At 51.1% G+C, this 26618-nt stretch overlaps 1 protein-coding gene across 25 annotated transcripts in view; it reads right to left on the reverse strand.

Moving 5' to 3' along the window:
- Positions 1-26618, reverse strand: part of HDAC4 (histone deacetylase 4) — a 352120-nt gene that overhangs the window by 111691 nt on the left and 213811 nt on the right. For all 25 annotated transcript variants that reach the window (XM_074010653.1, XM_045368051.2, XM_045368055.3 and 22 more), the window contains 2 exons: positions 21158-21308; positions 8767-8887 (listed from right to left, as the gene is read on the reverse strand). In XM_074010653.1, coding sequence (XP_073866754.1) covers positions 8767-8887; positions 21158-21308 — 272 coding nt within the window. The remainder of the gene's footprint in view (positions 1-8766; positions 8888-21157; positions 21309-26618) is intronic.

The raw sequence follows: 26618 nt of genomic DNA on the forward strand, positions 1-26618 counted from the left end.
CGGCGTAAGGAATCAAAGGTCAGGTCATAGGCAGCCGAGACGGGCCAAAAAACGGTCTAAGAACAAATGCTATGTCTGGGGCTGTCACTGCCACCTGGAGAGAAGGAGCCCATGGGGCCATCTCTCAGCAGAAGGCACCCATCGTCATCTGCGCCTTCACCAGTCACCTCCCTCTCCAGGGGAGGAACAGGATGGCAGCTACTGATACCCTGTGCCCAGGGAGCTGACCTATGAAAGGGACTTCCTGTATGAACAGCTGGGTACAACTCCACACCCTCCAGGCGGCAAGACAGGAGTAGTCTGCCAGGAGGATGGCCAGAGGAGGGACATGGGAGGAGGTGGGCCCTGGGCTGGAGTGGGGATGCAGGCTGCCACCCAGATGACCATCAGCAAGGCCTTTTTTGATGGCACTGACAGCTCAGTCTTGCTCAAAACACTGCTGAGTGGAATAAATTCTGAGTCTTTAAACTGTGTAATCTGCTTAATGACTAGAAACAAATTTGCCAACTTACTTATTTGGAATTTGTTAGACTATCTGAATACATAGTACGCCATAGCAATGCACCTGGAGTTATTTGAATTAAGAATGGGAGCTTGTAAATGGGTACAGGTGTATATTTAAATATCGGAGAGCACACCAGTGCAAAGAATGTGCACAAAGGCACTCACAGACAAAATCAAGGAGGCAAGTCCAGGTGCCTGGGCCGTGGGGTGCTGGGCCGTGCAGTGCTGCGCCATGGGGTGCTGGGCCGTGGGGTGCTGGGCCATGCAGTGCTGGGCTGTGGGGTGCTGGGCTGTGCAGTGCTGCGCCATGGGGTGCTGGCCCGTGGGGTGCTGGAACATGGGGTGCTGGGCCGTGGGGTACTGGGCCGTGCAGTGCTGAGCTATGGGGTGCTGGGCCGTGGGGTGCTGGAACGTGGGGTGCTGGAATGTGGGGTGCTGGGCTGTGCAGTGCTGGGCCATGGTGTGCTGGGCCGTGGGGTGCTGGAACATGGGGTGCTGGAATGTGGGGTGCTGGAAAGTGGGGTGCTGGGCCGTGGGGTGCTGGGCCATGGGGTGCTGGAACATGGGGTGCTGGGCCGTGGGGTGCTGGGCCGTGGGGTGCTGGAACATGGGGTGCTGGGCCATGGGGTGCTGGAATGTGGGGTGCTGGGCCGTGGGGTGCTGGAACATGGGGTGCTGGAACGTGGGGTGCTGGAAAGTGGGGTGCTGGGCTGTGCAGTGCTGGGCCATGGGGTGCTGGGCCGTGGGGTGCTGGGCCGTGGGGTGCTGGAACATGGGGTGCTGGGCCGTGGGGTGCTGGAACATGGGGTGCTGGGCCGTGGGGTGCTGGGCCGTGGGGTGCTGGAACATGGGGTGCTGGAATGTGGGATGCTGGAAAGTGGGGTGCTGGGCTGTGCAGTGCTGGGCCATGGGGTGCTGGAACATGGGGTGCTGGGCCGTGGGGTGCTGGGCCGTGGGGTGCTGGAACGTGGGGTGCTGGGCCGTGGGGTGCTGGGCCGTGGGGTGCTGGAACGTAGGGTGCTGGAACATGGGGTGCTGGGCCGTGGGGTGCTGGGCCGTGGGGTGCTGGAACGTGGGGTAGTGGACCGTGCAGTGCTGGAACGTGGGGTGCTGGGCCGTGGGGTGCTGGAACGTGGGGTGCTGGGCTGTGGGGTGCTGGGCTGCGGGGTGCTGGAACATGGGGTGCTGGAATGTGGGATGCTGGAAAGTGGGGTGCTGGGCTGTGCAGTGCTGGGCCATGGGGTGCTGGAACATGGGGTGCTGGGCCGTGGGGTGCTGGGCCGTGGGGTGCTGGAACGTGGGGTGCTGGGCCGTGGGGTGCTGGGCCGTGGGGTGCTGGAACGTAGGGTGCTGGAACATGGGGTGCTGGGCCGTGGGGTGCTGGGCCGTGGGGTGCTGGAACGTGGGGTAGTGGACCGTGCAGTGCTGGAACGTGGGGTGCTGGGCCGTGGGGTGCTGGAACGTGGGGTGCTGGGCTGTGGGGTGCTGGGCTGCGGGGTGCTGGGCCGCGGGGTGCTGGGCCGTGGGGTGCTGGGCCGTGGGGTGCTGGGCCGTGCAGTGCTGAGCTATGGGGTGCTGGGCCGTGGGGTGCTGGGCTGTGGGGTGCTGGGCTGTGGGGTGCTGGGCCGTGGGGTGCTGGGCCGTGCATCACCTGAGGAGTCGGGGAGCTCCGGAAAACTGCACAGCTTCAGGCCACGCCCCAGCCCCGCCCACTGCTCAGGGCACACCTCCAACCCCAAGCAGCCTTTCGCTATTTCCCGGGGAATTCCACCATGCAGTCAGGCTGGGACACACTTGTCTGCACCTGTGCAGGGCCTGTGGCCTCCAAGTGGGACCACGGCCTTGTGCTAGCCTCCCTTCTCTTCCCTGTAGTTCTGCCCATCCTCTCACAATCTCATGAAAAGGTCTCGGGGCAACACTCTTTCTCTACCAAATAGTGTTTTCAGATTGCGTCCTATGGGGATGTGATCTTGGCTGATTCCAAACTTCTTCGACACCAAGTGACAGTCTGGGACCATGTCCGCATTCACTTTTCCCTTCACAGGAAACACGGAGTTGACTTGCACATGCATCCCATGAGTTAAAAAGATCAGTATTTACATAATAATAAATCATGTAAATATATAGAATGAAATTATTATTATATTTGAACGGTAGGGTTTGCTTACCTAAGCAGGAGTTGCAAAAGTTACACTGGTTTAAGATCTAACAGACCTTCTCTTACTGCTCTGATCTTTTGAGGAGCTTTCAGTGTTAAAACCCCCACTTTCTTGTCAAACCTTAAAACGAGCAGAGCAGCAGGTGCAGGAGGGGTTCAGCCCTGACCCCAACTGCCAGCGCCGCCCAGTTGGACCACCTGGATGGATCCAGAGACCCCACAGGAACGACCTCACCTCCTGCACAGCCCAGTTCACTGCCAGGGTCCACCCCACGGTGCGTCTGCCCTTCAGACACCAGGAGAGGGCGGCCCTCACCATCAGGGCCGGTCACACCTGCCCAGCCCTGGTCACATGGTCCCAGGCCAGACCACACAAGCGTGCCCTCCGTGAAGAAGCATCCAGCAGGGCGAGCAGAAGTGAAGCTCTATCCCTGCTGCAATCACACCCACACTGCACACAATTACCCTCACTCACATCTGCACACCACACAACTAGTAACACCCACTCACATCCGCACATCACACAACTACTCATACCCATGCCTCACACTACTCACACCCACACATACCTGCACCTCACACTATTCACACCCACACACACCTCACCCATACCCATATCTGCATCTCACACTACTCACCTCCACACGTCACACACTCATACCCGCGCTTCACAATATACCCACTCACACCCGCAGCTCACCCAACTCACACTTGCATCTCACTATTACTGGCCCCCACACTTCACACTACTCACACTCATTCACACCACACACTACTCACACCCACCCACACCGCACACTACCCGCACCCACCCACACCGCACACTACCTGCACCCACCCACACCTCACACTACTCGCACCCACCCACACCTCACACTACTCGCACCCACCCACACCTCACACTACACACACCCACCCACACCGCACACTACTTGCACCCAACTACACTCATACCTGCACTGCACACTACTCACACCCCACCCACACTGCACACTACTCTCACCCACTCACACAGCATACTACTCGCACCCAACCACACTCATACCTGCACTGCACACTACTCACACCCACATTCCACACCCCACACCCCCTCACAACCTATACCCATCCACACCCCCTAACCTTATGCAAACTCATGCCTACATCCCACTCACACCCCACATCTACCTCACGCCCACTTACACACATATCCCACCCACACCCCACAAACCCACACTTCATGCCTCACACCCACCCACACCCCACGCCCACCTCCCACCCACACCCGCATCTCACACTCATACCTGTCACCTTTCCCACGCCTCACACTCATACCCCACCCTCACCTCACCCACTCCACACACCCACATCCCACATTCACACCCTACACTAAGCTCACCGGAATCTCACACCCACACTCACACTCACCCCGGCCACACTCCACACACACACACAGTCACACTGGCCACCCCGTAGAGCCCCAAGGGCAGAACCTGCAGAGCTGCTCCCTCTACCTCACCCTGACCAGAAATTATCTTCCAGTTTTTCAACCTTTCATTTCTCGCGGCCCGGGGATGGGACACAGACGCCAGGCCAGGAGCCAAGGCGCAGCCCCCATGGGGCCCTGGAGCCAACCTGGTGCCACACCTAAAGGCAATCCTTGTCTTCTGGAGAAAGATGGAAAAGCAAATAATGTTTTCTTCTAAACACTGGCTTGACTGTAGAATAAAGCTTCATACAAACCCAACCACTTCAATTCCAAACCATTGCCCTTTCATCAGATTCGTACCAGTGATTTCCAAGAAATACAACAAGGAACCACAAGCGCCAGGACACGCAGCAGAGTGAACATGATGGGAGCCGCATCTGAAATTTATAATTTCCTAGTAGCCACATTAACGTGGCTTAAAAATAAATGAATGGAATTTTAGTATTCGATTAAACCATTATAAAAGCCATCCTTTCAACTTATAATCAATATAAACATATTGACAAGGCACCGTGGGTCCTTCCTTCAGACCGAGTGTCCGAAATCCCACACTCTGCATCAACGGCATGTCCTGGCAGACCCAGCCACGTTTCAAGTGCTTGGGAGCCACGTGTGGCTTGTGGCAGCTACACGGGAAAGTGCCACCTCGTCACAACAGTCTTAAAGCTGGACACGCTGATGCACATAAACACCCTCGGAGTCTGCGCCCTGATGAAGCCACAGCACCACCCATCTCTGCAGCCTCCCAGCCCTGGTCTGCTTTCTCTCACAGTCGATTCGCTTTGCTGACTCTGAATTTCTCATCAGTGGAACCATGGGGGTGCCTCTGTCTAGGCACCACGCCTCTGGGGCTCCCCCAAGCTGCTGCAGGCGCCAGTGGTCAGTGCCTTGTCACTGCGGAGCAGCATTCCAGCGCGTGCAGGGGCCCCAGTTTGCACGGCCGTTCCCGTTGATGGGAGCTCGGCTGTTTCCATTCTTTGGTGACCGTGACTGTAAGAAGGCGACTCGTCGTGTTGCTTGCTTTCATATGTCTTGGGCAAATACGGAGACGGGGCATCGCTGGGTCACAGGGTTGGTGGGTATGTGTCTTTGTAGGAAACTGCCTGCCTGTTTCCCCAGGTATGATTCGGATTCCAACGGGCAGCACGCAGAGGTCCAGGGACACCGCGTCTGCTCCAGCACCCGGCCTGTGTAACTCCGGCCATCCCCACAGGGATGAAGGGGCTGCCTGTCGTGGTTTTGATTTGCATTTACCTGATGCCCAGCGATGCTGAGCATTTTTTCCACGCTTACTGGCCATCCCCATGCCTTTTTTTTGTGAGGTACCTGTTCAAACCTTTTGCCCATATTTTTAAGTGGGCGGCTTGTCTTTTTACTATTGAGTTATAGGAGCGGGCTCTACATTTTGGATACAAGCGGTGTGTCAGATATATGCATTGTGAATATTTCCTTCCATTCCGTAGCTTGCCTTTTAATTTTCTTTTCTTTTTTTTTTTTTTGAGACGGAGTCTCGCTCTGTCGCCAGGGCTGGAGCGCAGTGGCCGGATCTCAGCTCACTGCAAGCTCCGCCTCCCGGGTTTACGCCATTCTCCTGCCTCAGCCTCCTGTGTAGCTGGGACTACAGGCGCCCGCCACCTCGCCCGGCTAGTTTTTTGTATTTTTTTAGTAGAGGCGGGGTTTCACCGTGTTCGCCAGGATGGTCTCGATCTCCTGACCTCGTGATCCGCCCGTCTCGGCCTCCCAAAGTGCTGGGATTACAGGCTTGAGCCACCGCGCCCGGCCATTAATTTTCTTAATGGTGCCTTTCAAAGAGCAGAAGTGTTTCGGTTTGCGGAAATACCCCGTTTTGGGTTTTTGGTATCTAGTCAATGATTCTGGCGACCTAAGGAATCTTGCCTCCCACACCCCATCAAGGTTGGGAAAGTTTCTACTAGGTCTCCTTCCAGAAGTTTGATCAGTTCCGCGTCTATGCTCAGGTCTATGACATCTGAACTAATCATGCGTGGTGTGAAGCTGGGGTCAGGGTTTCAGTTCTTTCCCCACGAAGAGCCGATTTTCTGACAAAGTTTCTGCCACCACTCCACGATGTTTAAGTTCAGGGTTCAAATATGGCAAAACAAGAAAACCCCAGACTCCATGGAAACAAACCTGTCCTCTGGCTGACTTGAGATCAAGTCCTTCCCCCTCCAACCTGAATGTCCCCAGAGCCCTCTGAGAAGAGGTACCCCTGCCCCCTGCCATTAACGCCAGGGCAAGCGGGCCTTGTCCAGGCCAAGACACCCGCCTTGAGCACCCAGCTCACCCAGGGAGTTCCATGAAAAGTGAGTCCTCCCAGCCCCAGCCACTCTGTCACCCCTCCTCCCTGGAAGCCCCCTATCTCCCATCTCTCAGCACGTCCCCCAGTGCCCTGAGGCTGCCCCAGGCCACCCCTTCTCCCGTGGCCTCCCTGACTGCAGGTGCAGCCTTTCCCTGGGTTGCTGCTCCATCCTCCCCTCAGGTCCAGGTCCAAGTCACTGCCTGGCTTCTACTCCTGCCGGCCTTGCCCCCGTCCGCTCTCCGGTCACTCCTGGGCGAGGAGGCGCCGGCTCCTCACCTTCTTCCACGCTGCCGTGGCCACCCTAGGGGGCTGCCCTGTGCTCACCGCGACCCCTGCTTCCCAGCGGCCCCACTGCTCTGGTCCTGCATCTTCCCGCTGCAGCCTCCCAGACTCTGTCCTCTTCTTCAGAAAGGGCTGCCTGTGCTTGCCCCACTCCCATCACTGTCTTCTCAAAGCTCCCTTGTACACAGGGACCTAAGGCAGCTCTGCCCCGCCCAGCAGGCTCGGCACTCCAGCTCTCCATCCTCTGCCAGGCCCCGCGCCCACCCTGCCCCTGGCTCCTCATCCTGCCCTTTCCAGCTTGGGCCCCAGGGGCACCATCTGAACCGCAATCCACACTCCTGTCCCTTGCTCCTTCTGCCCTGCAACCCCACACCCCAGCCCAGCCAGTGGGATAATGGAGTTTCTCCACAACCAGTCCAGGCAGTGGACTGGCTCTGGGGGCACAGATCAGGGTCCCCCCACAAAGTGGGCTCCCGGGTGCCGATCGCCAGCAATTCTCAGGAAGCCTCCTCCTCTCTTAGATCCCCATGGCTCACTGCTGTCACGTGCTGCCTCCCACGGACACTCCCAACTCACTCCTCCCTATGAGTTTTTGTGTCCCTGGTTGAGTTACCCAAATCCGGGCGGTGTGTCTGCCGTGAGTGCAGCTTATGTGCCCCTGGCAAGCACAGCGGCTGCCGGAGCGGAGGGCGTGGGTCACCTGTGCTGGAAACATCTTTTGGGATGTGTCAGGGTAGCTGGCGGCCTCCACGGAAACAAGGGGGATCACGTCCGAGCTGTGGGAGGTTTCACTACACATAGCTGTCCATTCTGAGGCTTGAGAATAGCTACTTTTTTTTCCAATGAAATTACTGATATTTCGATTTACAAAAACTCCCTTATGGGATTTTTTTTCTAGAAATGAAATGAACCTTGAGAGCAGCAGAAAACTACATTTCAAAGCGATCCTCTGTTGCCCTTGCTCACTGCTGAAAGCCACGTCACTTGCCACTCGCTCGCACTGGGCTCTGTGAACTCGCCTCCGAAGGCCGTCTTTTGCATGGCGCGCCGGCTCTCTCCAGTCCTCAGACGAACAAGTCTTTTGTGGTCCCTGCCTGTCAACTGCATGGCCCTGGCAGGGTTTCTTAGTATAAAATAACGGAAGTATCACAGGGGCTTCCTGACTAGCCTAAGAATCATTGAAACGTCAGGTGGGAGCGCTGGAGGAGCACAGAGGATTCAGACAAGAGTTCCAGTTTAAGTGGCTCTTATTGTGGCTGAAAAATGGCACAACATTACTAAGAGTAACGACAGGCGCCAGCCCCCGGAGCACTGTTCGGTCCCTGTGGAGGGGGGCCCGCCCCATGAGGATGGCCGCCGCACAAGTATACCCCCAGACCACGTCACTCTTGAGGGGCGCCCACCCCGTGAGGATGGCTGCCGTGTGAGTGCACCCCCAGACCATGTCACTCTGGAGGGGGCCCACCCCGTGAGGATGGCCGCTGTGTGAGTGTACCCCCAGACCACGTCACTCTGGAGGGACCCACCCCATGAGGATGGCCGCCGCGCAAGTATACCCCCAGACCACGTCACTCTTGAGGGGCGCCCACCCCGTGAGGATGGCTGCCGTGTGAGTGCACCCCCAGACCACGTCACTCTGGAGGGGGCCCACCCCGTGAGGATGGCTGCTGTGTGAGTGTACCCCCAGACCACGTCACTCTGGAGGGGCCCATTCCATGAGCATGGCTGCTGTGTGAGTGTACCCCCAGACCACGTCACTCTGGAGGGGCCCACCCCGTGAGGATGGCCGCCGCACGAGTGTACCCCCAGACCACGTCACTCTGGAGGGGCCCACCCCGTGAGGATGGCTGCCACACGAGTGTACCCCCAGACCACGTCACCCACATCCAAGCACCACTGTGCTTGGGGTTTCAATCCCTCACCCTCCCTCCCTGCCTCAGAAGGTAAACAACTGGGTCCATGCAAATCTACCAATGATCAGACGGTCCTCTGGGCCCCCAGAGAGGAGGCCGGGGTGCTCCCCACACCCACACTTACCCGTACCAGTAGCGGGGGTCGCTGGAAATGCAGTGGTTCAGATTCCGATGGGCCAGTGCCTTCTTTTTATTGAGGACAAATTCTTGTAACTTCATCTTCACTTCTGTGCTGGCCACGGCACCTGGTGTGGGAGAAAGCACAGCGGCGGGTGAAGTGCAGCTCTGCCCTACAGCAGCAATGCAGGGCAGCGGGGCCACGGAGGGAGGGAAGGGCTGGGGACGGCTATGCACCTTCAGGACGCTGTGGCCCCCCGAGCACTTCCTCAAAGAACCAAGGCCGGGAGGGGTTTTAATAAGAGGTCTTCTTCCCATCAAGATCTTACATAATTGCATTCTATTTACAATGCAGATTTAATCATCCCAAAGACATATTGTTAGCTAACACAAACACTTCTGAAGGAAGTTTTAATATTCTTATACAAAAGAACACTCTGCATTAGGCAGTGGCAGCGTGGTGGTTGCGTTCTCGCTACTGCGAAGCAGAAGCTAAGAGAGAAGGCTTTGTGCAAATGGAAGCATCACGCAGGGACAAAGCCAGTCTCACAGGAAGGCGTGCTTCCACACCTGTGCCGACGCGACGGCCAGCTCTGCTTCCAACAGCATCAAAGGGCAGCGCCCGTCCTCTCCAGCCTGGCAGCTCAGACTCAGGCAGAGTGACTGCACCAAGTGGGACTGAAGTCGAAACTGTGGTTTTCTTTGTGGCGGTGATTCTTTTTCAAAACCTCATTAAAGGGAACTGTCAAAAAAGGCCAGTCTCACCCTGAACACAAGGCCTGTTAGCACGGAGCCTGCTCTCCTCAGATCTCCAATCTAACCACACAGTACTTCTATCCTTCTTACAGCACCTTAAGTATCTGCCTAGTATTGCATGATGTTCAGATAGCGTTTGCAATGGTCAAAAACACACCGTGGGGTGAGTGAAGCATGTTTACAAAACCACTTTCTGACTGCGAGGCAGTTCTGGTTGTTAGAAACCACGCTGCAGTCAACATGTATGAGTGGGTAACACTGACCATCTTTAGAATGACTTGCTTAGGTCAGGTTGGCAAAGTGACTACATCTGACAAACTTACTATTCTAACCCTTGGCATATCTTGCTAAATTGCTGTCCAAAATATCCCTACACATAGGCCAGACCCGAAGGCTCACACCTGGAATCCCGGCACTTTGGGAGGCTGAGGAGGGCAGACTGCTTGACCACAGGGGTTCAAGACCAGCCTGGACAACATGGCAATACCCTGTCTCTACTAAAAGTACAAAAATTAGCCAAGTGTGGTAGCATGTGCCTGTAGTTCCAGCTACTTGGGAGGCTGAGGCGGGAGAATCACCTGAGCCCGGGAAGTCCAGGCTACAGTGAGCCAAGACTGTGCCACTGCACTGCACCCTGGGCAGTGAGAGTGATACCCTGTCTCAAAAAAAAAAAAAACAAAACAAAAACGAAACGTCGCTGCACACTGACCCCCTGAACCACCCATCCAACTGCAGCGGGGGCAGCTGCTCCTCCTGCTGGTCCAATCACCACGTACCCAAAGCCACGAAGCCAGCAGGCATCACCGTGAGGCCTCCCTGAGCACCACCGCACACGCACTGATTTCCTCTCTTGCGAGATAATTCATGTTCTTGGCTTACGTGTTCTTAGGAATCTTTCTGTGATGTGCACGGCGCTGTTGTGGGTCTGTGTGTGTGTATGTGTTTCACAGTTGTATCCACTGGAGTCATGTGGGTTTCTTACGATAACGGCTGTATTGAGAGCCTAGTATATGCCAGCCCTGGTCTGGTTCAGCCCCACATGAGAGCTATAAATAGATATTCTCATGCCCCAGCTGTGGAGGGAGAACACAAAGGTGGCCAGGTGCGCCTCAGGTGAGGTCGGCTCAGTTACCAAGTCTCACAGACGCCCTGGTTCGCGGCGCTCAGCTGCTCCACAGTGTGCGTGCGCACACATTTACCCTGCCTCTTGTTTCCTTTTACAACTGGGGTAAAATGTTAAAACGTTTGTTTTTATAAAGTCTATTTTAGTTTTTCCTTTGTGAGTTTTCCTTTTCCTTAAAACTTCGCAATTGTTCTTCCTTTCAATGGTTTAATAGGCAATCATTTTAATTTTATCCTTGGTTCTGGTGTTGAGTTTTCATTCATTTGGTTATTTGCTAAATTTTTTCATGACTCACTCTGATGGCTCAGAAATGGATTTTGGCACATAAGGCTCTATGGATATTTTGACCAACTGCTGAGAAATTATTAATATCATTAGAAAGCTGTCTTTTCCTGGCCACCTTCACTACATACCAAATGCCTTTGCTGCCACTCACAAATGGAGTTTGTTAGTTAGGCGCGTTCTGAGTTCCCGACGGCAGAACCCCACTCCCGTTACATCAAGGTGGAACCTCAATGGCTGGTCAAGGGTCAGTCAGCAACGAGAGCCCTGGAAACAGGGTCCACCCAGGCTGTGGTGGGGGCTGCACTAGCCTAGCCAGGGACACACAAAGACGTTAAGTACACGGCCACCAGCATGGGTCCGGGAAGGCCCCCCCGTGATGCATGAGGCTTCAGGCTTGGTGCTCTCTCACGGTCTGAGAAAATAACGCCATTGCCCGAGTCGAGTTGTGCCCGTGACGTCCCCCAGCTCATGCTGCTGAAGATGGTCTCATCACCTAAGTCGTGACTGCGGTGAGCGCTGCCCCGGGTAGGGTGGGGGTGGGGGGACAGGAGGGATGCTTCTGCTTCTTCAGAGCACCCACCGTTAGACTTGAACGTCACTGATAAGCACCTTTAGCTGAACTGTCTTTCTGTAAGGGGACTTGTCAGAAGATCATATACTTATGGGAACCATTCGCTTCTACCATTCCCAGGCATGTGATCACTGGAATTCCTAAAAGATTATCAGCAACAGGCTGCTCACTTTGGAAAAACAGACCCAGACATAAACCAGAGAGTTAACCCCGTAAATATACAAACCGCCTCCACAATAAAAGGAAAGGCCGGGTGGTGGGGAAGATAAGTGAGCAGAGAACACAGAAGACCAATTTCAAAAGGAGAAGGCAAATTTGCCAATGAGTATGTTAAATCAGCTTAACTTTACTGATAAAAGAAATAAAAAGTGAAATGGGTAACTTCAAGTTTTTGCCTTTACACTGATAACATTTTTTGGGGTTACTACCCATGCTGCTGAGGGTGCAGGGAAGTAGTCAAACCGCACAATGATGCTGGTGATGGCAACAGTGAGGATGAGGACCCAGATGGCCAGTTGGAGGGGATGGCCCTGTAGGTCCCTCTACACGGCCGTCTTTGAGTGGAAGCAGCAGAGCAGGACAACAAGCAGGTTCTCGGTGTGCAGGATGAGGACGTCCTCAACATTTTCCAGCAGACCCAAACTCAGTGTAGTCAGTCTTACCTCCTCAAAACACCGGCTGCCAGGGACAGCTGTTACTGTGGATTCACTGGCCCTCCACGGGGGAGGGTGTGCACTCCAGGAACAGGGCCAGCAGACCCCACTTTATAACCCATACTCTCTCCCTGCTTCTGCAAACACCATTTGGTGGCAAAGGGTGACTTGGCCACAAGCCTGGGTCCTGCCTGGCTTCCTCTCTGCAGGGCTGGGTGGTGGGCATGACTGGCGTTCATGACCCACCCACGCCCAGCACAGGCCTGGCCAGCAGGAAACATGAGGAACATAAGTCATCGATTCAGGACCTTTCTAACCACCAAGGAATATTCTTTTGATCTTTCAGACTTTACTAGGAGAGTATTCAAAATGAGGGGCTGATTCTGACCCCCCACCCTGTTTCAGAACTTCTGGTTATACACACACTCATCTGTCAACGGGTTTCTCACTTAAAGTTCTAGAATGAAAAAACCCATTCAATAAATGGAGAGCAGACCTCCCTAATTTTTACTTTTACTTTTTTTTTTTTTCCCTTAATTCACATTGAGTATCACTCATCCCCTGGACGGAGGTTTCTATAGAGGCTCTATGAGATGCCAGCCCGTTCTGGCCAGCAGAGATGAAGTGGTGGATAAGAGGCCAAGTTCTTCCCATACCAGGGGGCAGAGAGTGCGCCCGAGACCTAAGGAGTAAGCGAGCGAGGAACAGCTGAGTGGGGCAGACAGAGGAGGACGGCAGCTCTGGGTGGGGCGGGGCAGGTGGGGAGGGACGGCTGTGCTCCCGGAGGGCCAGGGCCCGGACCTGGTGAGTCCAGACGACGGAGCTGTGGCAGGTTTCGCTTGGCTTCTGCCTGAAAGGGCTCCTTTTTCTCCCCACCCCCTTGCCTCTGAAAAAGGCACAACTTCACAGAACGGACACCTAATGACTTTCAGGAGCAGCCTTTCACGTCATTTTTACACAAAGCAAAGGACTTGCTCAGTGACCTCGCTCCATTCCCCGCGGGGCTGTGCGTGTGAACGGCAGTGAGAGAAAGCGGGGCTGTGTTCGCTGCGCACTGCTCGGCAGCGTCCACCCTGCTTCTGCTCCTTCCCCGAGCTGATGTGAAGAGGTGTGTGTCTTCGATTCCCAAGTGCCGTTAATCTAAATCAAAACCTAGCTGGTTAAAGACAGTGTGTTCTCGCTCAATGTGATGAAAACTGCCACCATTCTGTCAAATGAATCGCATTACTTGGTATCAATGAATAAAAGTGAAGAATTATTTAAAATAAGAAGTAATCTAAATATTTACAAGTGTAATGATATTTATTAAATACTCAATAAGAAATTCACTTAAAAAAAAAAACCCAGGAGAATAAACAGATGCTGCACACCGTGTTTTCAAATGCTTAAACGCTGGAGATGCTTCGTGTCCTCTGCGCCGGCTGCCACTGCTCCTCCAGCCTGCACAAACAAGAACCTCCTTCATGGGGGAGGACGCCGGCCCCTGGGCCCCGCTTACATAAGAGCCCCCAAGTGGCGTCCACCACAGGGGCCTGCGGCCCTGTGTCCTCACCACGAGACCACACTGAGGGCTGCAGAGTCGACACAAGCCTGCCAAGTACCCAACTGTACACAGTTTATTATTAATAATAAAACCTGACCACCCAAATCCACAGTGAAATCCACCGGGACGGCCGCCTGTGACGGGGCTAAAGGGGAGCAGGAACATTCCAGAGCTCCAGTTAAGGGTGGACGGCGCTTTGGATGCAGTGCAGGGATTGTCCTGGGTTGGTAAACGGATCCAAAATGTTTTCTGAAGTGAAGTCTTTTCATATTCTGTGAGCCTCAAGATGGTATTTTTATTGGAAGAGTCTGGTAAACTCTGAGGAAGTAATTTAGACCAAGCTGCTTTTTAGCAATCTGAAAAACTTATTTGTTGGTTAGTTGTGGCACAAATCAACCAGCTGATATTTAAATTTTAAACTTCAATTCTCTGATAAGCAACTATTTTCCCTACTCCAAAGAAAAATACATAGGATACACACTGGGCTACTGGCGAACCACAGAAGCGTGGAGAGGAGGCCGGACCCCCGGCGGAGGCCCCAGTGCTTCGGGCTGTGGCACACGCCCCTGCAATGTGGGTCCAATGCACGCCTTCTGCACTGCGGTGTCACCAGCACAGGCCAGACACGTCAAAACCCCGCGCACAGGGCTCCCAGGGGGACCACGTGCTGTTGTCTATGGAAGGCAGCTTTCTAAAGTGGAAAGCAACCCCACAGGGTGGGCCCTGCCTGGCAGGCCATAGAGCCTCTACTCAGATTCCTCACACGTGAAGCCAGAGGATTCAGCTGGACTCCTGGTCCTCAACCCAGGCAACACACTAGGGTCACTCCAGCAGTTTCAGACGCGAGAACACTGCCAGCCGGGTTCCACTCGGGATCAGTTCGGTAGAACACCCGGGAGTGAACAGAGACCCACAGCACAGCCTTCCGCTACCGAGAGGGCCCGGATCTGCATGCGAAGACCAAGCACGCGTGCAGCCCCGTCTGCAGGTTCCTTCTCCTCAGGGCCTCTGCAGCCACATCTAGAAGCTTCTCCCCTGTAGGCAATCCCTGGGGAATAAGTCACCATCTTATCTAATCAGTGTGACAGAAGCCAGGGCCATCATGCAGATTTAGTCCTCACTTTCAAATCCTGATGCAAAAATCAGACCAAATGGAATAGAAACCCTCCTCAGAGGCCTCTTCTACCTTGAAATTCTACCAGTTAAAATGAAAAAACATTGAAAGTGCATTTATTATTTCAAGAGTAAAATGCTGTGATAATTGATAAAAGTGTTAGTTTTATGGACAAAAACAATTACTAAGAACTTGGAAATAGCTAAATAGAGAAATAAACTAAAAACTCAGAGAGTGCATTAGCTATGTACTCTTAGGAAAAATATATCTAGTTTGAAATAGCAAATATTTATAAAAATGTACCAAGTAATATAGGCATAATAATACAGTTTAGATCATACCCCAATTCTAATTTAGCATTAGTTTGTTATAATAACATTCATTACATTAAAAATAAACTTACAAACTGAGTGTACTGAATAGTTATTTAATTCTTTTTAGAACACAAGGATTTCAAATACAAACAAATGAACAAAAATGTCCTATTTGGAAAAACTTCAAATTTAGTGCAGATTAATTAAAAGCAAAATGCCAATTTCACAATCTAAAAATTATATAAAGGCGAATCACCAAACCAAATATTAACATATCCTTTCACTCCAGACAAAATGAAGAACATAAACAGTATAAAGAACAGCTTAGGAAACCTGGAGTACTCCAAGCACATTGTGTTTTCAATAATATAACTTCAAGAATTTGTATTCAGGTAATTCAATTAAACCTACAGGAAATGGTCAGAAGATCTGGACAAAGCACCCGAGCCTTCCATCTGAAGGCACAGAGAGCAACTAGGGCAGCGTGGAACACCAGGGCCGAGGTCAGAGACTGGGGCTGCGGGAAGTGGGACCCCACCCTCGGGCAGCCCGTTTTCTAGAGTCAGCAGCGGGTTTCCCAAGAGGCCCTTGATAGGGCCACAAAAACTGAGGAAAATCAAAAGACCCCAGTAAACCTCACGGGCTTGTGGATAGGACCTCAAAGGGCTATGCCTTTTGAGTAACGATGGCCAGAAATCCACCAGCCCTTGGGAGGCCTGAAACCCAACTCAGCATCAGCTCCAGACCTGACTACATTCAGACGCTTAAGAAGCTTGGCCACTTCTGGTCAACTACAAGAAGGAAAACAAAGTCCACTCGAAAAGAATGTGTCACCCTCCCAGGTCTCCCGTCATCACAACAGCACAAAGTCAGACATGCAACCTAAAACATCCAAGTGTAGAAAGAAACACAATCTGACAAAAAAAAAAAAAGATATATAGAGAGAAACCACAGGCAGGAAAGCCTTGCCACAGGGCCAGAGAGTGTTATCAGTCAGACTCCAAAAAACTGCACTACGTGCAGGAAAAAAATAAGATCAAGAAAGTCTATGGCAAACCATGAAAAAGGGCCAAATGGAAATCCTAGAACTGAAAACCAAATAAAGGTAAAATCCAATGGATGAGTTTAGCAGCAGATTACTGTGCAGGTAAAGCACAAATTAGGGAAGCGGATGATAAATTGGAAGAAAATACCCACACTGAAGAAAAGAAAAGGGAAACACAGACACAAAAATAACTTAAGAAACTTAGGGAATACTGAAAGCTAATCCAACACAGGTATATAACTACAGTCCCAGATAGATTAAATGGAGAGACTGGGGCAAAGTCATTACTTGTTGTGGTGAAGTTTGAGAATAATCAGGTCTAAGAATTCACAACAGTATAAAACAACAGATTTAGGAACTACAAATCCCAAATAGAAGAAATTAAAATGAAAGAAACTACAGTTAAGCACATTAAAAAAGAACTTCAAAAAAATCAAAGACAAAATCTTAAAAATAGCCTGGGAAAAAAGAGTATTTCCAAAGAAGGAACAATAGGATGGATAGCTGATTTCTGGAGATTAACAATAGATGGCAGAAGAGAATGGAATGGCATTCTCAAAGGGCTGAAAGAAAATAAATACAAACCTAGAATTCTATACTCAGCAAAAATAACCTTCAAAGATTAACCTGAAATCACATTTTGAACAGAAAGAAAATTCACCATTAGACCTGCATTAAGGTAAATAAAGAATATCACAGATGAAAGGTCAGACATGAAGAAACGAATAAAAGTGGAAAGGATAAATTTATGAGTAAATCTTGACTATATAAAATAATAACAACAATGTCTTGTGATGTTAAAGGTAAGTTGAGAGTTAAATACAGGTCAAAATAGTATATAAGTTAAGAGTGAAAGTATTCCAGACCCTTACTTTGTCAGAATTGGCAAAAGTATTAATTTAGATAAAGTTGTCGATAATCAGTAAAGAAACAGCAAAATAGTGACTACCAAGCTGGTGGAAAAAAAAATATATATATATACACACATATATATCACTAAAAACATACATTAAAAGCAAGAAAAGCAAATTAGAATAGTTGAGATAATTAGAATTCATATTGTACAATGATAGATTTAAGCATAAATGCATCAATAATTATATTAAATGTAAATGGGCCAAACTAATTGAAAGACAAAGACTGTCAAACTACAAATCAAAACTTGTGGGATGCAGATAAGGTTGCATTTAGAGGAAAATGTATAGCTATATAAGCACACATTAGAAGAGAGGGCTGAAATCAATGCCGCATGTATCTACATCAAAAAGCTACAAAAACCACAATACAACCTAAGAAAATATAGCACAGAAAAATAATAAAAATAGTAGAAATTAATCAAATTGATATTCAACAAACAACGTCCATAAAGTCAAAAGCCAGTCTTTGAAAAGAATAACTGATAAACTTCTGGAGGGAATGACCAAGGAAAACAAAAGCAAAACAAAGCAGCGATAAAGAGAAAAAGCACAAACAACCAATATCTGGAGTGTAACAGAGGATATCACTAAAGGTCTGACAGACGTCAAAAACACCAGAAAAGGATATGACACCAAAAACCACTAGCCAAAAATTAAAAAATGTATAACAAAGGCATATATTTCTTTAAAAAAAAAATACAACTTAGCTAAAGTGATCCAGGGGGAAAAATGTCCCATTAACTATTTTAAAAATTGAATAAGTTATCAAAAACCTTTGCACAAAGAAAACCTTAGGGTTAGATGGCTTTAACAGTAAGTTTCACAAGATATTTAAGGAAAAAAATAATATCCATGTTAAATAAACTTTGCCGGAGAATACAAAAGGAGAGAGGAATGATGCTTAACTCTTTCTGAGGCCAGCATAGTCATGACACCAAAACGTGACAAGGACATTATGAGAAGGGAAACTGCTTGGCAATCTCCCTCATGAACACAGTTGCAATCATACAAAATAAAATATTAGCAAATCCAAGTTTTCACTACATAAAAGATAATGTATTACAATCAAGTTGGCTGGGGTCATTTTAAAAATGCCAGTTAGAATTTATATTCAAATAAATCCATATGCTTTACTTCATTAACCACATAAAGCCAAAAAATCATACAAACATCTCAAAAGATGCTGAAACAGCACCTGATAAAAATCAATATCCATTCGTACTGAAACCCTGAGCAAACAAGGAATGGAAAGGAAACTTCCATAATCTGATAAATAGCACCTATCAAAAACAAGTAGACAAATGAGTAAACAATACAAACAAAGCCCCCACAGAAAACATGGCACTTCACAGGAAACTGGGAACCAGACAAGTGTGCCTGCCTGGTATCATGACCACAATTCAATACTCTACTGGCAATCTCAGTCCATTCTACACAGTAAGCAAGTAAAAGATATAAAAGGTATTCCAATCAGAAAGGAGGCAATCTTGTCATTATTTATAGATGACAGGATTCTAATGTTGAAAATTCAAAACAATCTATTAATGATTAGGATATCTGAATTTAACAGTGTTGCTGGACACAAAGTCAACAGTCAAAAATTGACTGCTTTTCAAAATTATAAAAACCAAGCCATTCACAATAGCAACTAAAGTCATCAAATGGCTTGAAATATATTTAATCAAATACATGCATGCCTCCTTAACATAGAACTATTAAGAAAATATTAAGAAAAATTAAAGAAGGTAAATAATCAATGTTGTAAAAATATCAAGTCTTCCTAATTTCAACCACAGAGTCAATGCAGTCACAAACAAAACCCCACTGGTATCAATTCCAGGTAGAATCAGCTCCTAAGAGATAATTAAAGAGGACGTACCCAAGATTTTGAAGAAGGGAAAGATTTCTCAAGGCACAAAATCATCTAAAGGAAAAGACTGAAACTGTATTAGAAGGGAGAATTTCTGTGCCTGAAAGATAACATTAAGAGAGTGAACAGGCAAAGTACAGAGCAGAAGAGGAGATTTACAGCATGTACAACTGGCCAAAGGCTTGATTCCATAATATAGAAAGAACAACTCCAAATCAAGAAAAAGGGAGACTCCCCCATCAGAAAAATGGGCAAGAGACTTGAACAAGCACTTCACAAAGAGAGGAATATTCATTTGGCCAAAAAACTTATGAAAATAAACTGTATCTTATTGGTAATCAAAGAAATGCAGCTGAGGGCATGAGGAGGAGCTGAAATTAAAGTGACTGACAGCAGCAAGTGTTGACAAGGACATGGACCCACAGGAACCCCCGTACGTGGCTGGTAGGAGTGTTAAGTGGTACACCACTTTGAAAACTTTTAGGCATCACATATGAATACTGACAATATGCATGCCCCAACGTTCAACAACTCCACTTCACATTTGCCCACATGTACCAAGAAACATGTCCAAGAATGCACACAGCAGCATTGCTTTCAATAGCTCTGGTTAGGAAACAAGCCAAGTATCTAACGACTTTAGAAGAAATGACTACATTGGTGCATTTATAAATGGGACACCACACAGCAATATATAATAGATAATGAATGACCTCTTGCTGAATGCAAAATGGGGATGAATTTCACAAGCATAATGTCCAGAGAAAGAAGAAAAACACAAAAATCCTACATATTAAGGGTTCCATTTACATACATTTCAAAAGCAGGCAAATTAATCTTCCATGTTAAATATCAGGAGAGGAGTTATCTTTGGGGAAGGGGGAAGTGCATAAAGCCTTCTCTTCCTACTTATGGGCCAGCCCTACAAGAGTACATCGCTCTACTCTCCTTACCTGGAATTCCGTTACCCGAGGAAAATGTACACCTCGGCTCATTTTCAGTATTACCAGGAACAGACAAGTTCAACTAAGCACGGAAGTCCAGGGCAGAAACTCGGAGTGTCCATGAAAGTCCCCTCACTCTGGTGATTAGATCCTGACTGTCTGTGTCACTTAAAACAACAAGTTGTCCATAGAAAGGATACAAACACACAGTGAGCCAAGGGCTCTTTTAAGTGAAGATCTGAGAGGATGCTCAGAGCAGACTCAGCCCCACGGTGGACCCTGCACCCCGGGGACACGCCAGGGCTCAGACACGCTGGTGACATTGGGCACTGTCCTCGTGCAGAGGAGCCCACAGGTCCTTGGCCCAGCAGCCCGCAGTCAGCAGGGGCGACACCATAACCTTTTCCTCAGTAGATGTGTCCCTCTAATTTTCCAAAGCGGGAAACAGCAAATAGAATGTTCTCCTGGAGAGTATCAAGTGTGGGCTCTCCTTAGAAGAAAACAGACCACACTGGTCTCCAGATGTACAAACACAGCCCCCACAGAAGGCAAAATTCAGAGTGGAAAGAGCAGATGGGAAAAGTATGCTGCTGGCCCTCACTGGGTCACTCTACAACCTAACACCCACCCCTCACTGGGCCGTGAGTTGCTCTACAACCTAACACCTGCTTTCAAGGCACTTACAAATGCTCCCGAAAGAAAAGTACTTTGAAAAATGCAGGGCAGAACTCACAGATGAAATTCACTGTGCATCTGGCATGCTTTATGGTTTTTAATATTTTTAAGTCTATTAGGAATCCTGCCAAATAGTCTTTAAAATGTTTAAATCAAACCAAAAGTCGGGCTGAATGCCCCTTGCTTTGATGTTAATATTGAATCCTGCAGCCCTGGATGAAGATAAATCCATGGACTCTGGTTCACCGGGGGAGCTAACCAAGGGTGGGCTGACACACACGCTACACTCACTGTCCCTGTCAGGGGGTGGGAGTCCCATTCCTGGCCTGCTTCTTAGAAACCCAGCACAGGCGAAGTGCAAGAGTCACTACGGTGAGGCTCAGCTGCCCCTAGATCTTTCCCTATTCCCCATGTGCTGCCCCAGTGCCCTCCTGCACTCACTCCCTCTGCCCCCCACCTTCCGGAGTTCATGCCCCCACTCCCTCCCTCTGCCTAGCCTTCTGCGCCCGCACTCCCTCTCTCTGCCCAGCCTTCTGCACCCGCACTCAGCCTCCCTCCCTCTGCCCAGCCCTCCGTGCCCGCACTCACTCTCTTTGCCCTTCTCCTTGTTCTTGAGCTGCTGCAGCTTCTGCTCCCGGTGCTGCTTCTCCAGCTCCTGCTCCTGGCGGTGCCTCTCCAGCTTCCGCTGGTGTTCCAGCAGCTCCTGCTGGTGCTTCATGGCCAGCATCTCCTGCTGTTGCTGCAAGCAGAAGGAGCAGATAGATGGTCAGAGCCCAGGCTCCACGCACAGAGACCCGATGAAGACCCAAGAAACCAGCCCAGGCCCCATGTGTCTGCCCTGGTGTGGCCCTGGGCACTGCCCTGCCCTGCACTGCTGCTATTTCAGTCCAAAAAAGAAGTCAGGGCCATTCCAGGCTCTGGGCATTGTCTTACCTTTTAAGTGGAAAATATTAAAAACAAAAGCCATTGGCTTGCTAGAAGAAAATATGCAAGAAGAGTTATGTTATCTTGCAAGTTGAAAATGCTATTTTGAGAACAACTTAAAGACAGTGAAGAGAGCGTGAAATGGTACAACCACGTCAGAAAACTGCTGGGCACTTTCTTATAAAGTTAAACACACATCTGCCCTGAGACCCAGCAATCCCATTCCTAGCTATTTATCTGAAACACGGAAGCACACCCACAGAAAGCCTGTACAAGAATGTGCATCGGATTTTTGGTCACAGACCAGCCTCAATGCAACTCACACATTCCCTCGAAGGTGGACACTCGGACAAATGATGTGTATTCATTAAAGAGAACACCATCTATCCATAAAAAAGAATAACCTACGTGTACACAAGAAAACACAGGGGAACTGCTAAAGAGCAGGTGTTGGCAGAGGGTGAAAGAGCAGAGAGAAGAGGCGAGACTGGAAGACCCTCCACGGGGCCTCTGCACTCGCAGCTCCAGTTCCGCACATTCCACCACGGCCTGGCGTGGAAATACAGGTGGTTGGCCCTCAGTGTCTCCAGGCTCTGATCCTCCATGGGCTCAATGAGTGGAGGTGAAACCCAAAAATATGGAGGGGTGACTATATTCACATGAAGTTCTAAAACAGAAAAAACGCACAAGGATAAACACATCAGAAGAAGGCTGCCTCTGAGGAGGTGAGGGAGGGCGGTGGGGGCCAAGGCCGGAGGAGACGCCCCAGTGGATGGAGTGTCCGACCTGTCGAGTGTCCACAGGGGAGGGCACAGTCGCCCAACAGCACCCTTAAGGGCTGGCATTCTGCTGAGTATAAATTATATCTCATATTTCAAAAACTGACATAGACATAAAAATGTTTGTCTTAATAACAATTAAAAGGTAGAAGGTAAAATAAAAACTGCAGTATTTATGACATACAGATAAATTTTACATAAATGGTTGTTATACATTAATGAGAATATGACAGGCAGCCCACTAAAAAGTTGGGCAAAAAAGAACAGGAGATGCACAGAACTGTTTAAAGATAAATGGGGACAAATGTTCAAGATCGCTAGTGAACATTTCCCACGTCACTCACGGTATTAGAAAAGGTGAAAAGGAACAATTTGGCCTGGCGCTGGTGAGTGTGGGAAGGTGCAACTGACCAGACGCCCTGAGAGGGACTCCTGCAACCCCAGGGTACCTCTGTCCTGGGACCCAGCCCACGCTCTGGGGCTCCCGCACATCCTCCCGCTCCTCCAAGACGGCTCTGCTCTTGTTCGCACGCTCCAGGGTTCTGTCTGCACACAGTTTCCTCAGTTTCCACACAAGCCCCTGGGCCAGCCCAGGGGAAGTGCCAGGCCTCCACAGGTGTGAGGAGCTCTGCCACCTGCCTGCCGGGGAGAGCCTCTCCGCCACCCTCTGTGGCCCGCATGTGTCCCCCTCATGGTCTGTCTGCTGTCCCCAGTACTTGCTCAGTTACCAGTTGTCTCTTGTCCCATTGTCTTTTTTTATTTTAGACACAGGGTCTTGCTCTGTTGCCCAGGCTGGAGTGCAGTGGCACAATCATAGCTCACTGTAACCCAGACCTCCTGGGCTCAAGTGATCCTCCTACCTCAGACTCCCAAATAGATGGCAGTTAATTAAAAAAAATTGTAGCAAACGGGTCCTACTATGTTGCCCAGGCTGGTCTCGAACTCCTGGGCTCAAGCCATTCTCCTACCTCAGCCTCCTGAGTAGCTGAGCCTACAGGTGCACACCACCGCACCCAGACACGTTTTTTTCTTTTTTGACGAAACAAGGTATTGCTCTGTTGCGGGGACTGGTCTCAAACTCCTGGGCTCAAGTGATCCTCCCGCCTTAGCTTCCCGAAGCTCTGGGATGAGGGGCGTGAGCTGCCTCACCCGGCCACTGTTGGGATGCTTTTTGTTGGTCTTGCTCCGCTTACGGAGGGAGAGGGGATGGTGAGAGGGTTCAGGGTGAGCAGGCATCCTGGCAACCAGAGTGGCCCAAGGAACTTTCTGTGGAGGAAACTTAGTGAATCAGGGGCTCTGGGCTGGCTCCAGAGTGGGGCTTCTCCCAGCTGGTGGTTCTGCCTGGAGGATGAGGCTCAGGCCAGGGAAAGGATGAGCAAGGCATAGAGTGGGTTGTGCGTGCGAGGCAGCCACTGGACGCCTGTGCTCCATGAGTGACCGTGCTGGCACAGCAGGACTGGTGCCCACGGGATGCCACCCGCGCCACACTGTCGTCCCTGTGTATTCTTCAATCCCTCTACGGCAGGTGTGCCCACCTCCGGCCGTGGATGGGTGGCAGTCCCTGGCCTGTTAGGAAGTGGGCCACAAAGCAGGAGGTAAGCGGCAGCCTAGGGAGCATTCCCATCGGAGTGCGAGCTCCTGCCGGGTCAGCGGCGGCATCAGATTCTCTCAGGAGTGTGACCCTGTTGTGAACTGTGTGTGGGGGATCCAGGATGCACGCTCCTTATGAGACTCGAAAGCCTGATGATCTGAGGTGGTGGAAGTTTCATCCCAAACCATCCTCTTGCACCCCCCACCCCTGTCCATGGAAAAAACCACCTTCCATGAAACCAGAGTCCCTGGTGCCAAAAAGGTCGGGACCGACTGCTGACCTACAACAGATGTACGTCACTTCAGAGCAAAGGAAAATGACAGTGGCTGAGGAAAGCAGGTGAAAAGGATTACAAAGTCGGCAGAGGCAACCCTGACAGAGTCGGGCCAGCAGGGACGGGGGCCTGGGTCCCTGAGATGCCACAGCCTGAGAACCCACCACGCAGTGTGCTCAGGGCGGGAGGCGGCACGAGCCTTCAGCTACAGGGCCTGCTTCTCCAGGACAACAGGGCCGCCTGCACGGAGAGACATGCACATCAACCTGCTTGTGCACACAAGTGTGTGTTCTGAATGTCAGTGTGTGTGCAAGGGAGTGAGCACGTGTGTTCCAGGCGCCTGTGAGTGTGCAAGGACGCTGCCCTTCTCTGTGGGCACTGAACCTCAGTGGTGTCGGCAAGGTGATGGGGGCGGGCAGTGTGTGTCCAGGAACATCTCTGGCATCTTGCTGGGTCCTTCTTCACATAAGAGGCCGGAGCCGACTGGCGAGCTCCACACCCTTGCTGCCCCTGCAGAGCCAGCTCCCAGGTGGCTACCACACCCTGTCCTGCGAGAGCCTGGAGGTCCAGCTCAGCCCCCAGGCACCCAGCACACACACCTTTCAGACCCCTAGGCTTCTGGGAAGATCCAGGCTGCAAAAACAGCCTGGCCGAAGCCCTTTCGTGGTCACAGGCGGTGCAGGGGAGGAGGAATGGCCCCACCAGGGACATCAATCCCCCTTCCTGGGCCTCACTTCCCACTGCTGAGGACTCAGCCAGTTTCCACGACCACCCAGAGCCACTTGTAAATGGGGAAGGAAAGAAAGGATTTCAGCTTGCTCACAACCTCTTCCTACTCAAGATGAGACAAGCCAGTCACCCCGCGTGTCTGTGACTTGTGTGAAATTCGAATCACATCATGTCCACAATGTTAAATGTAACATCAACTGTATAATTTTGTAAGGTAAAACTCCTCATTCTTCCATTCTGTAAGTAAAGCCCCAGCCCAGACAAGGGACAGAGACATGCACTGGCCAACCAGATGGCATTCAGCAACCTCAAACTTGCGGTGACCGTGAATAAGCAAAATGAACATGACTGCCTCTCATGAGTGCCCCATGTGGATGGAAGGGTGTCCTGGGCTGCTGCCCCCATGGCCCACCCTGAGGAAGGGTCCCCAGGCAGAAACCGCCTGCCCATTGCAATGCCTCCGGCAGACAGCTCTGGAGTGAGGCCGCCCCAGCCTCCAGGATAGAGACCACAGTGCTGGTCTTTCCCGGCCCACCTGAGCTGGGCCATTGCAGCCTGCGGCCCACAGCCAGCCTCCATCCCCACTGCCCCATGGTGGCAGAAGTGGCTGGATGGCAGAGCCCCACAGGAATCGCGTTGAGTCCAGGGCAGTGGGACCTCGGGCTTTAGGTAGGGCTGCCCAGTCACACTTGTGGTCACACACAGCGAGAATTTATGGCAGCAGAGAGAGCAGGTCAGCATCCAGACATTGGGGACAGGACCTGCCTGCTCTCCCCACAGACAAAAAGCCCTGTCCACAAACACACCCACCCACCTACAGCCCTCACAAAGTGGGTGGGACTCAATTCCAGCCAGGAGCACGGGGGTAGAAAAGCCGGAGAGGTGGTGGGAGGTAGGCCCACACCCAGGGAAAGAGGGAGAAGGGGAGGGGCTGAGGCACGACCCTACCCAGGCAGGTGCACCCGCGGGCTGCCTTCCAGCATGAGTGCTGCTCCTGGCAGATGTGCGGGCACAGGCAAGGCAGGAGGCCTGGGTGGGCTGAGGGAGAGGGGGCTCCCACCATGCCTGGCAGCAGCGCGTGCAGGAGGGGCGGGGAGGGCCGTCAGGGCTGGGCTGCACACACCAAGCATCTCACCTGTATTTTTCCCATGGCAAACCCTTAATTCCGAACAACCCACTTAAATGAACTTCTGGGGGATGGTGGGATAAACGTAAGCAAGCTATTGCCACGTCCTTCATCTGGGCAGCGCTGGCCTCTGAAGACTCACAGGTGGTCTGCGGCATGCTGGCTGGAGGGCAGGCTGCCTGGCCAAGAAACCCTGCTCCGCCCGCCTGCTCGCTGCCAGCACACTTCCACCTAAATATTTAAGCTGTCCGTGCTGGGTTAAACGTGGGACCTGCCCCAAGGGTTCCTGTGAGGACTGGAAGAGGTGGCATGGGGAGAACGCTCAGAAGAGCTGGCCTGGGTTCGCCTCCGTGCAGCCCGGTCGTCATCAAACCGTCACTTTCAAAAGATGTCGCCTAGAGAGGCCGACTTCCTGCAGACACTAGATGTTATTCTAAGGTAAAATCAGGCCCCCTCAAGACCAGGGAGATACTGCCCGGAGCACACCTTCCTAACACAGTGTTCCTCGCGCCGCACGCAAGCAAAGTCCCTCTCCCAGGACAAACATCTGGGCACGTACAGATTCAGGACTCTGTCTTGGGGTGCCGGAGCTGTGTACACAGGTAAAGGTGCCCCGAGGGCGTCCC

The sequence above is a fragment of the Macaca fascicularis genome, chromosome 12 (genome assembly GCF_037993035.2).
Source record: "Macaca fascicularis isolate 582-1 chromosome 12, T2T-MFA8v1.1".
Lineage (NCBI taxonomy): Eukaryota > Metazoa > Chordata > Mammalia > Primates > Cercopithecidae > Macaca > Macaca fascicularis.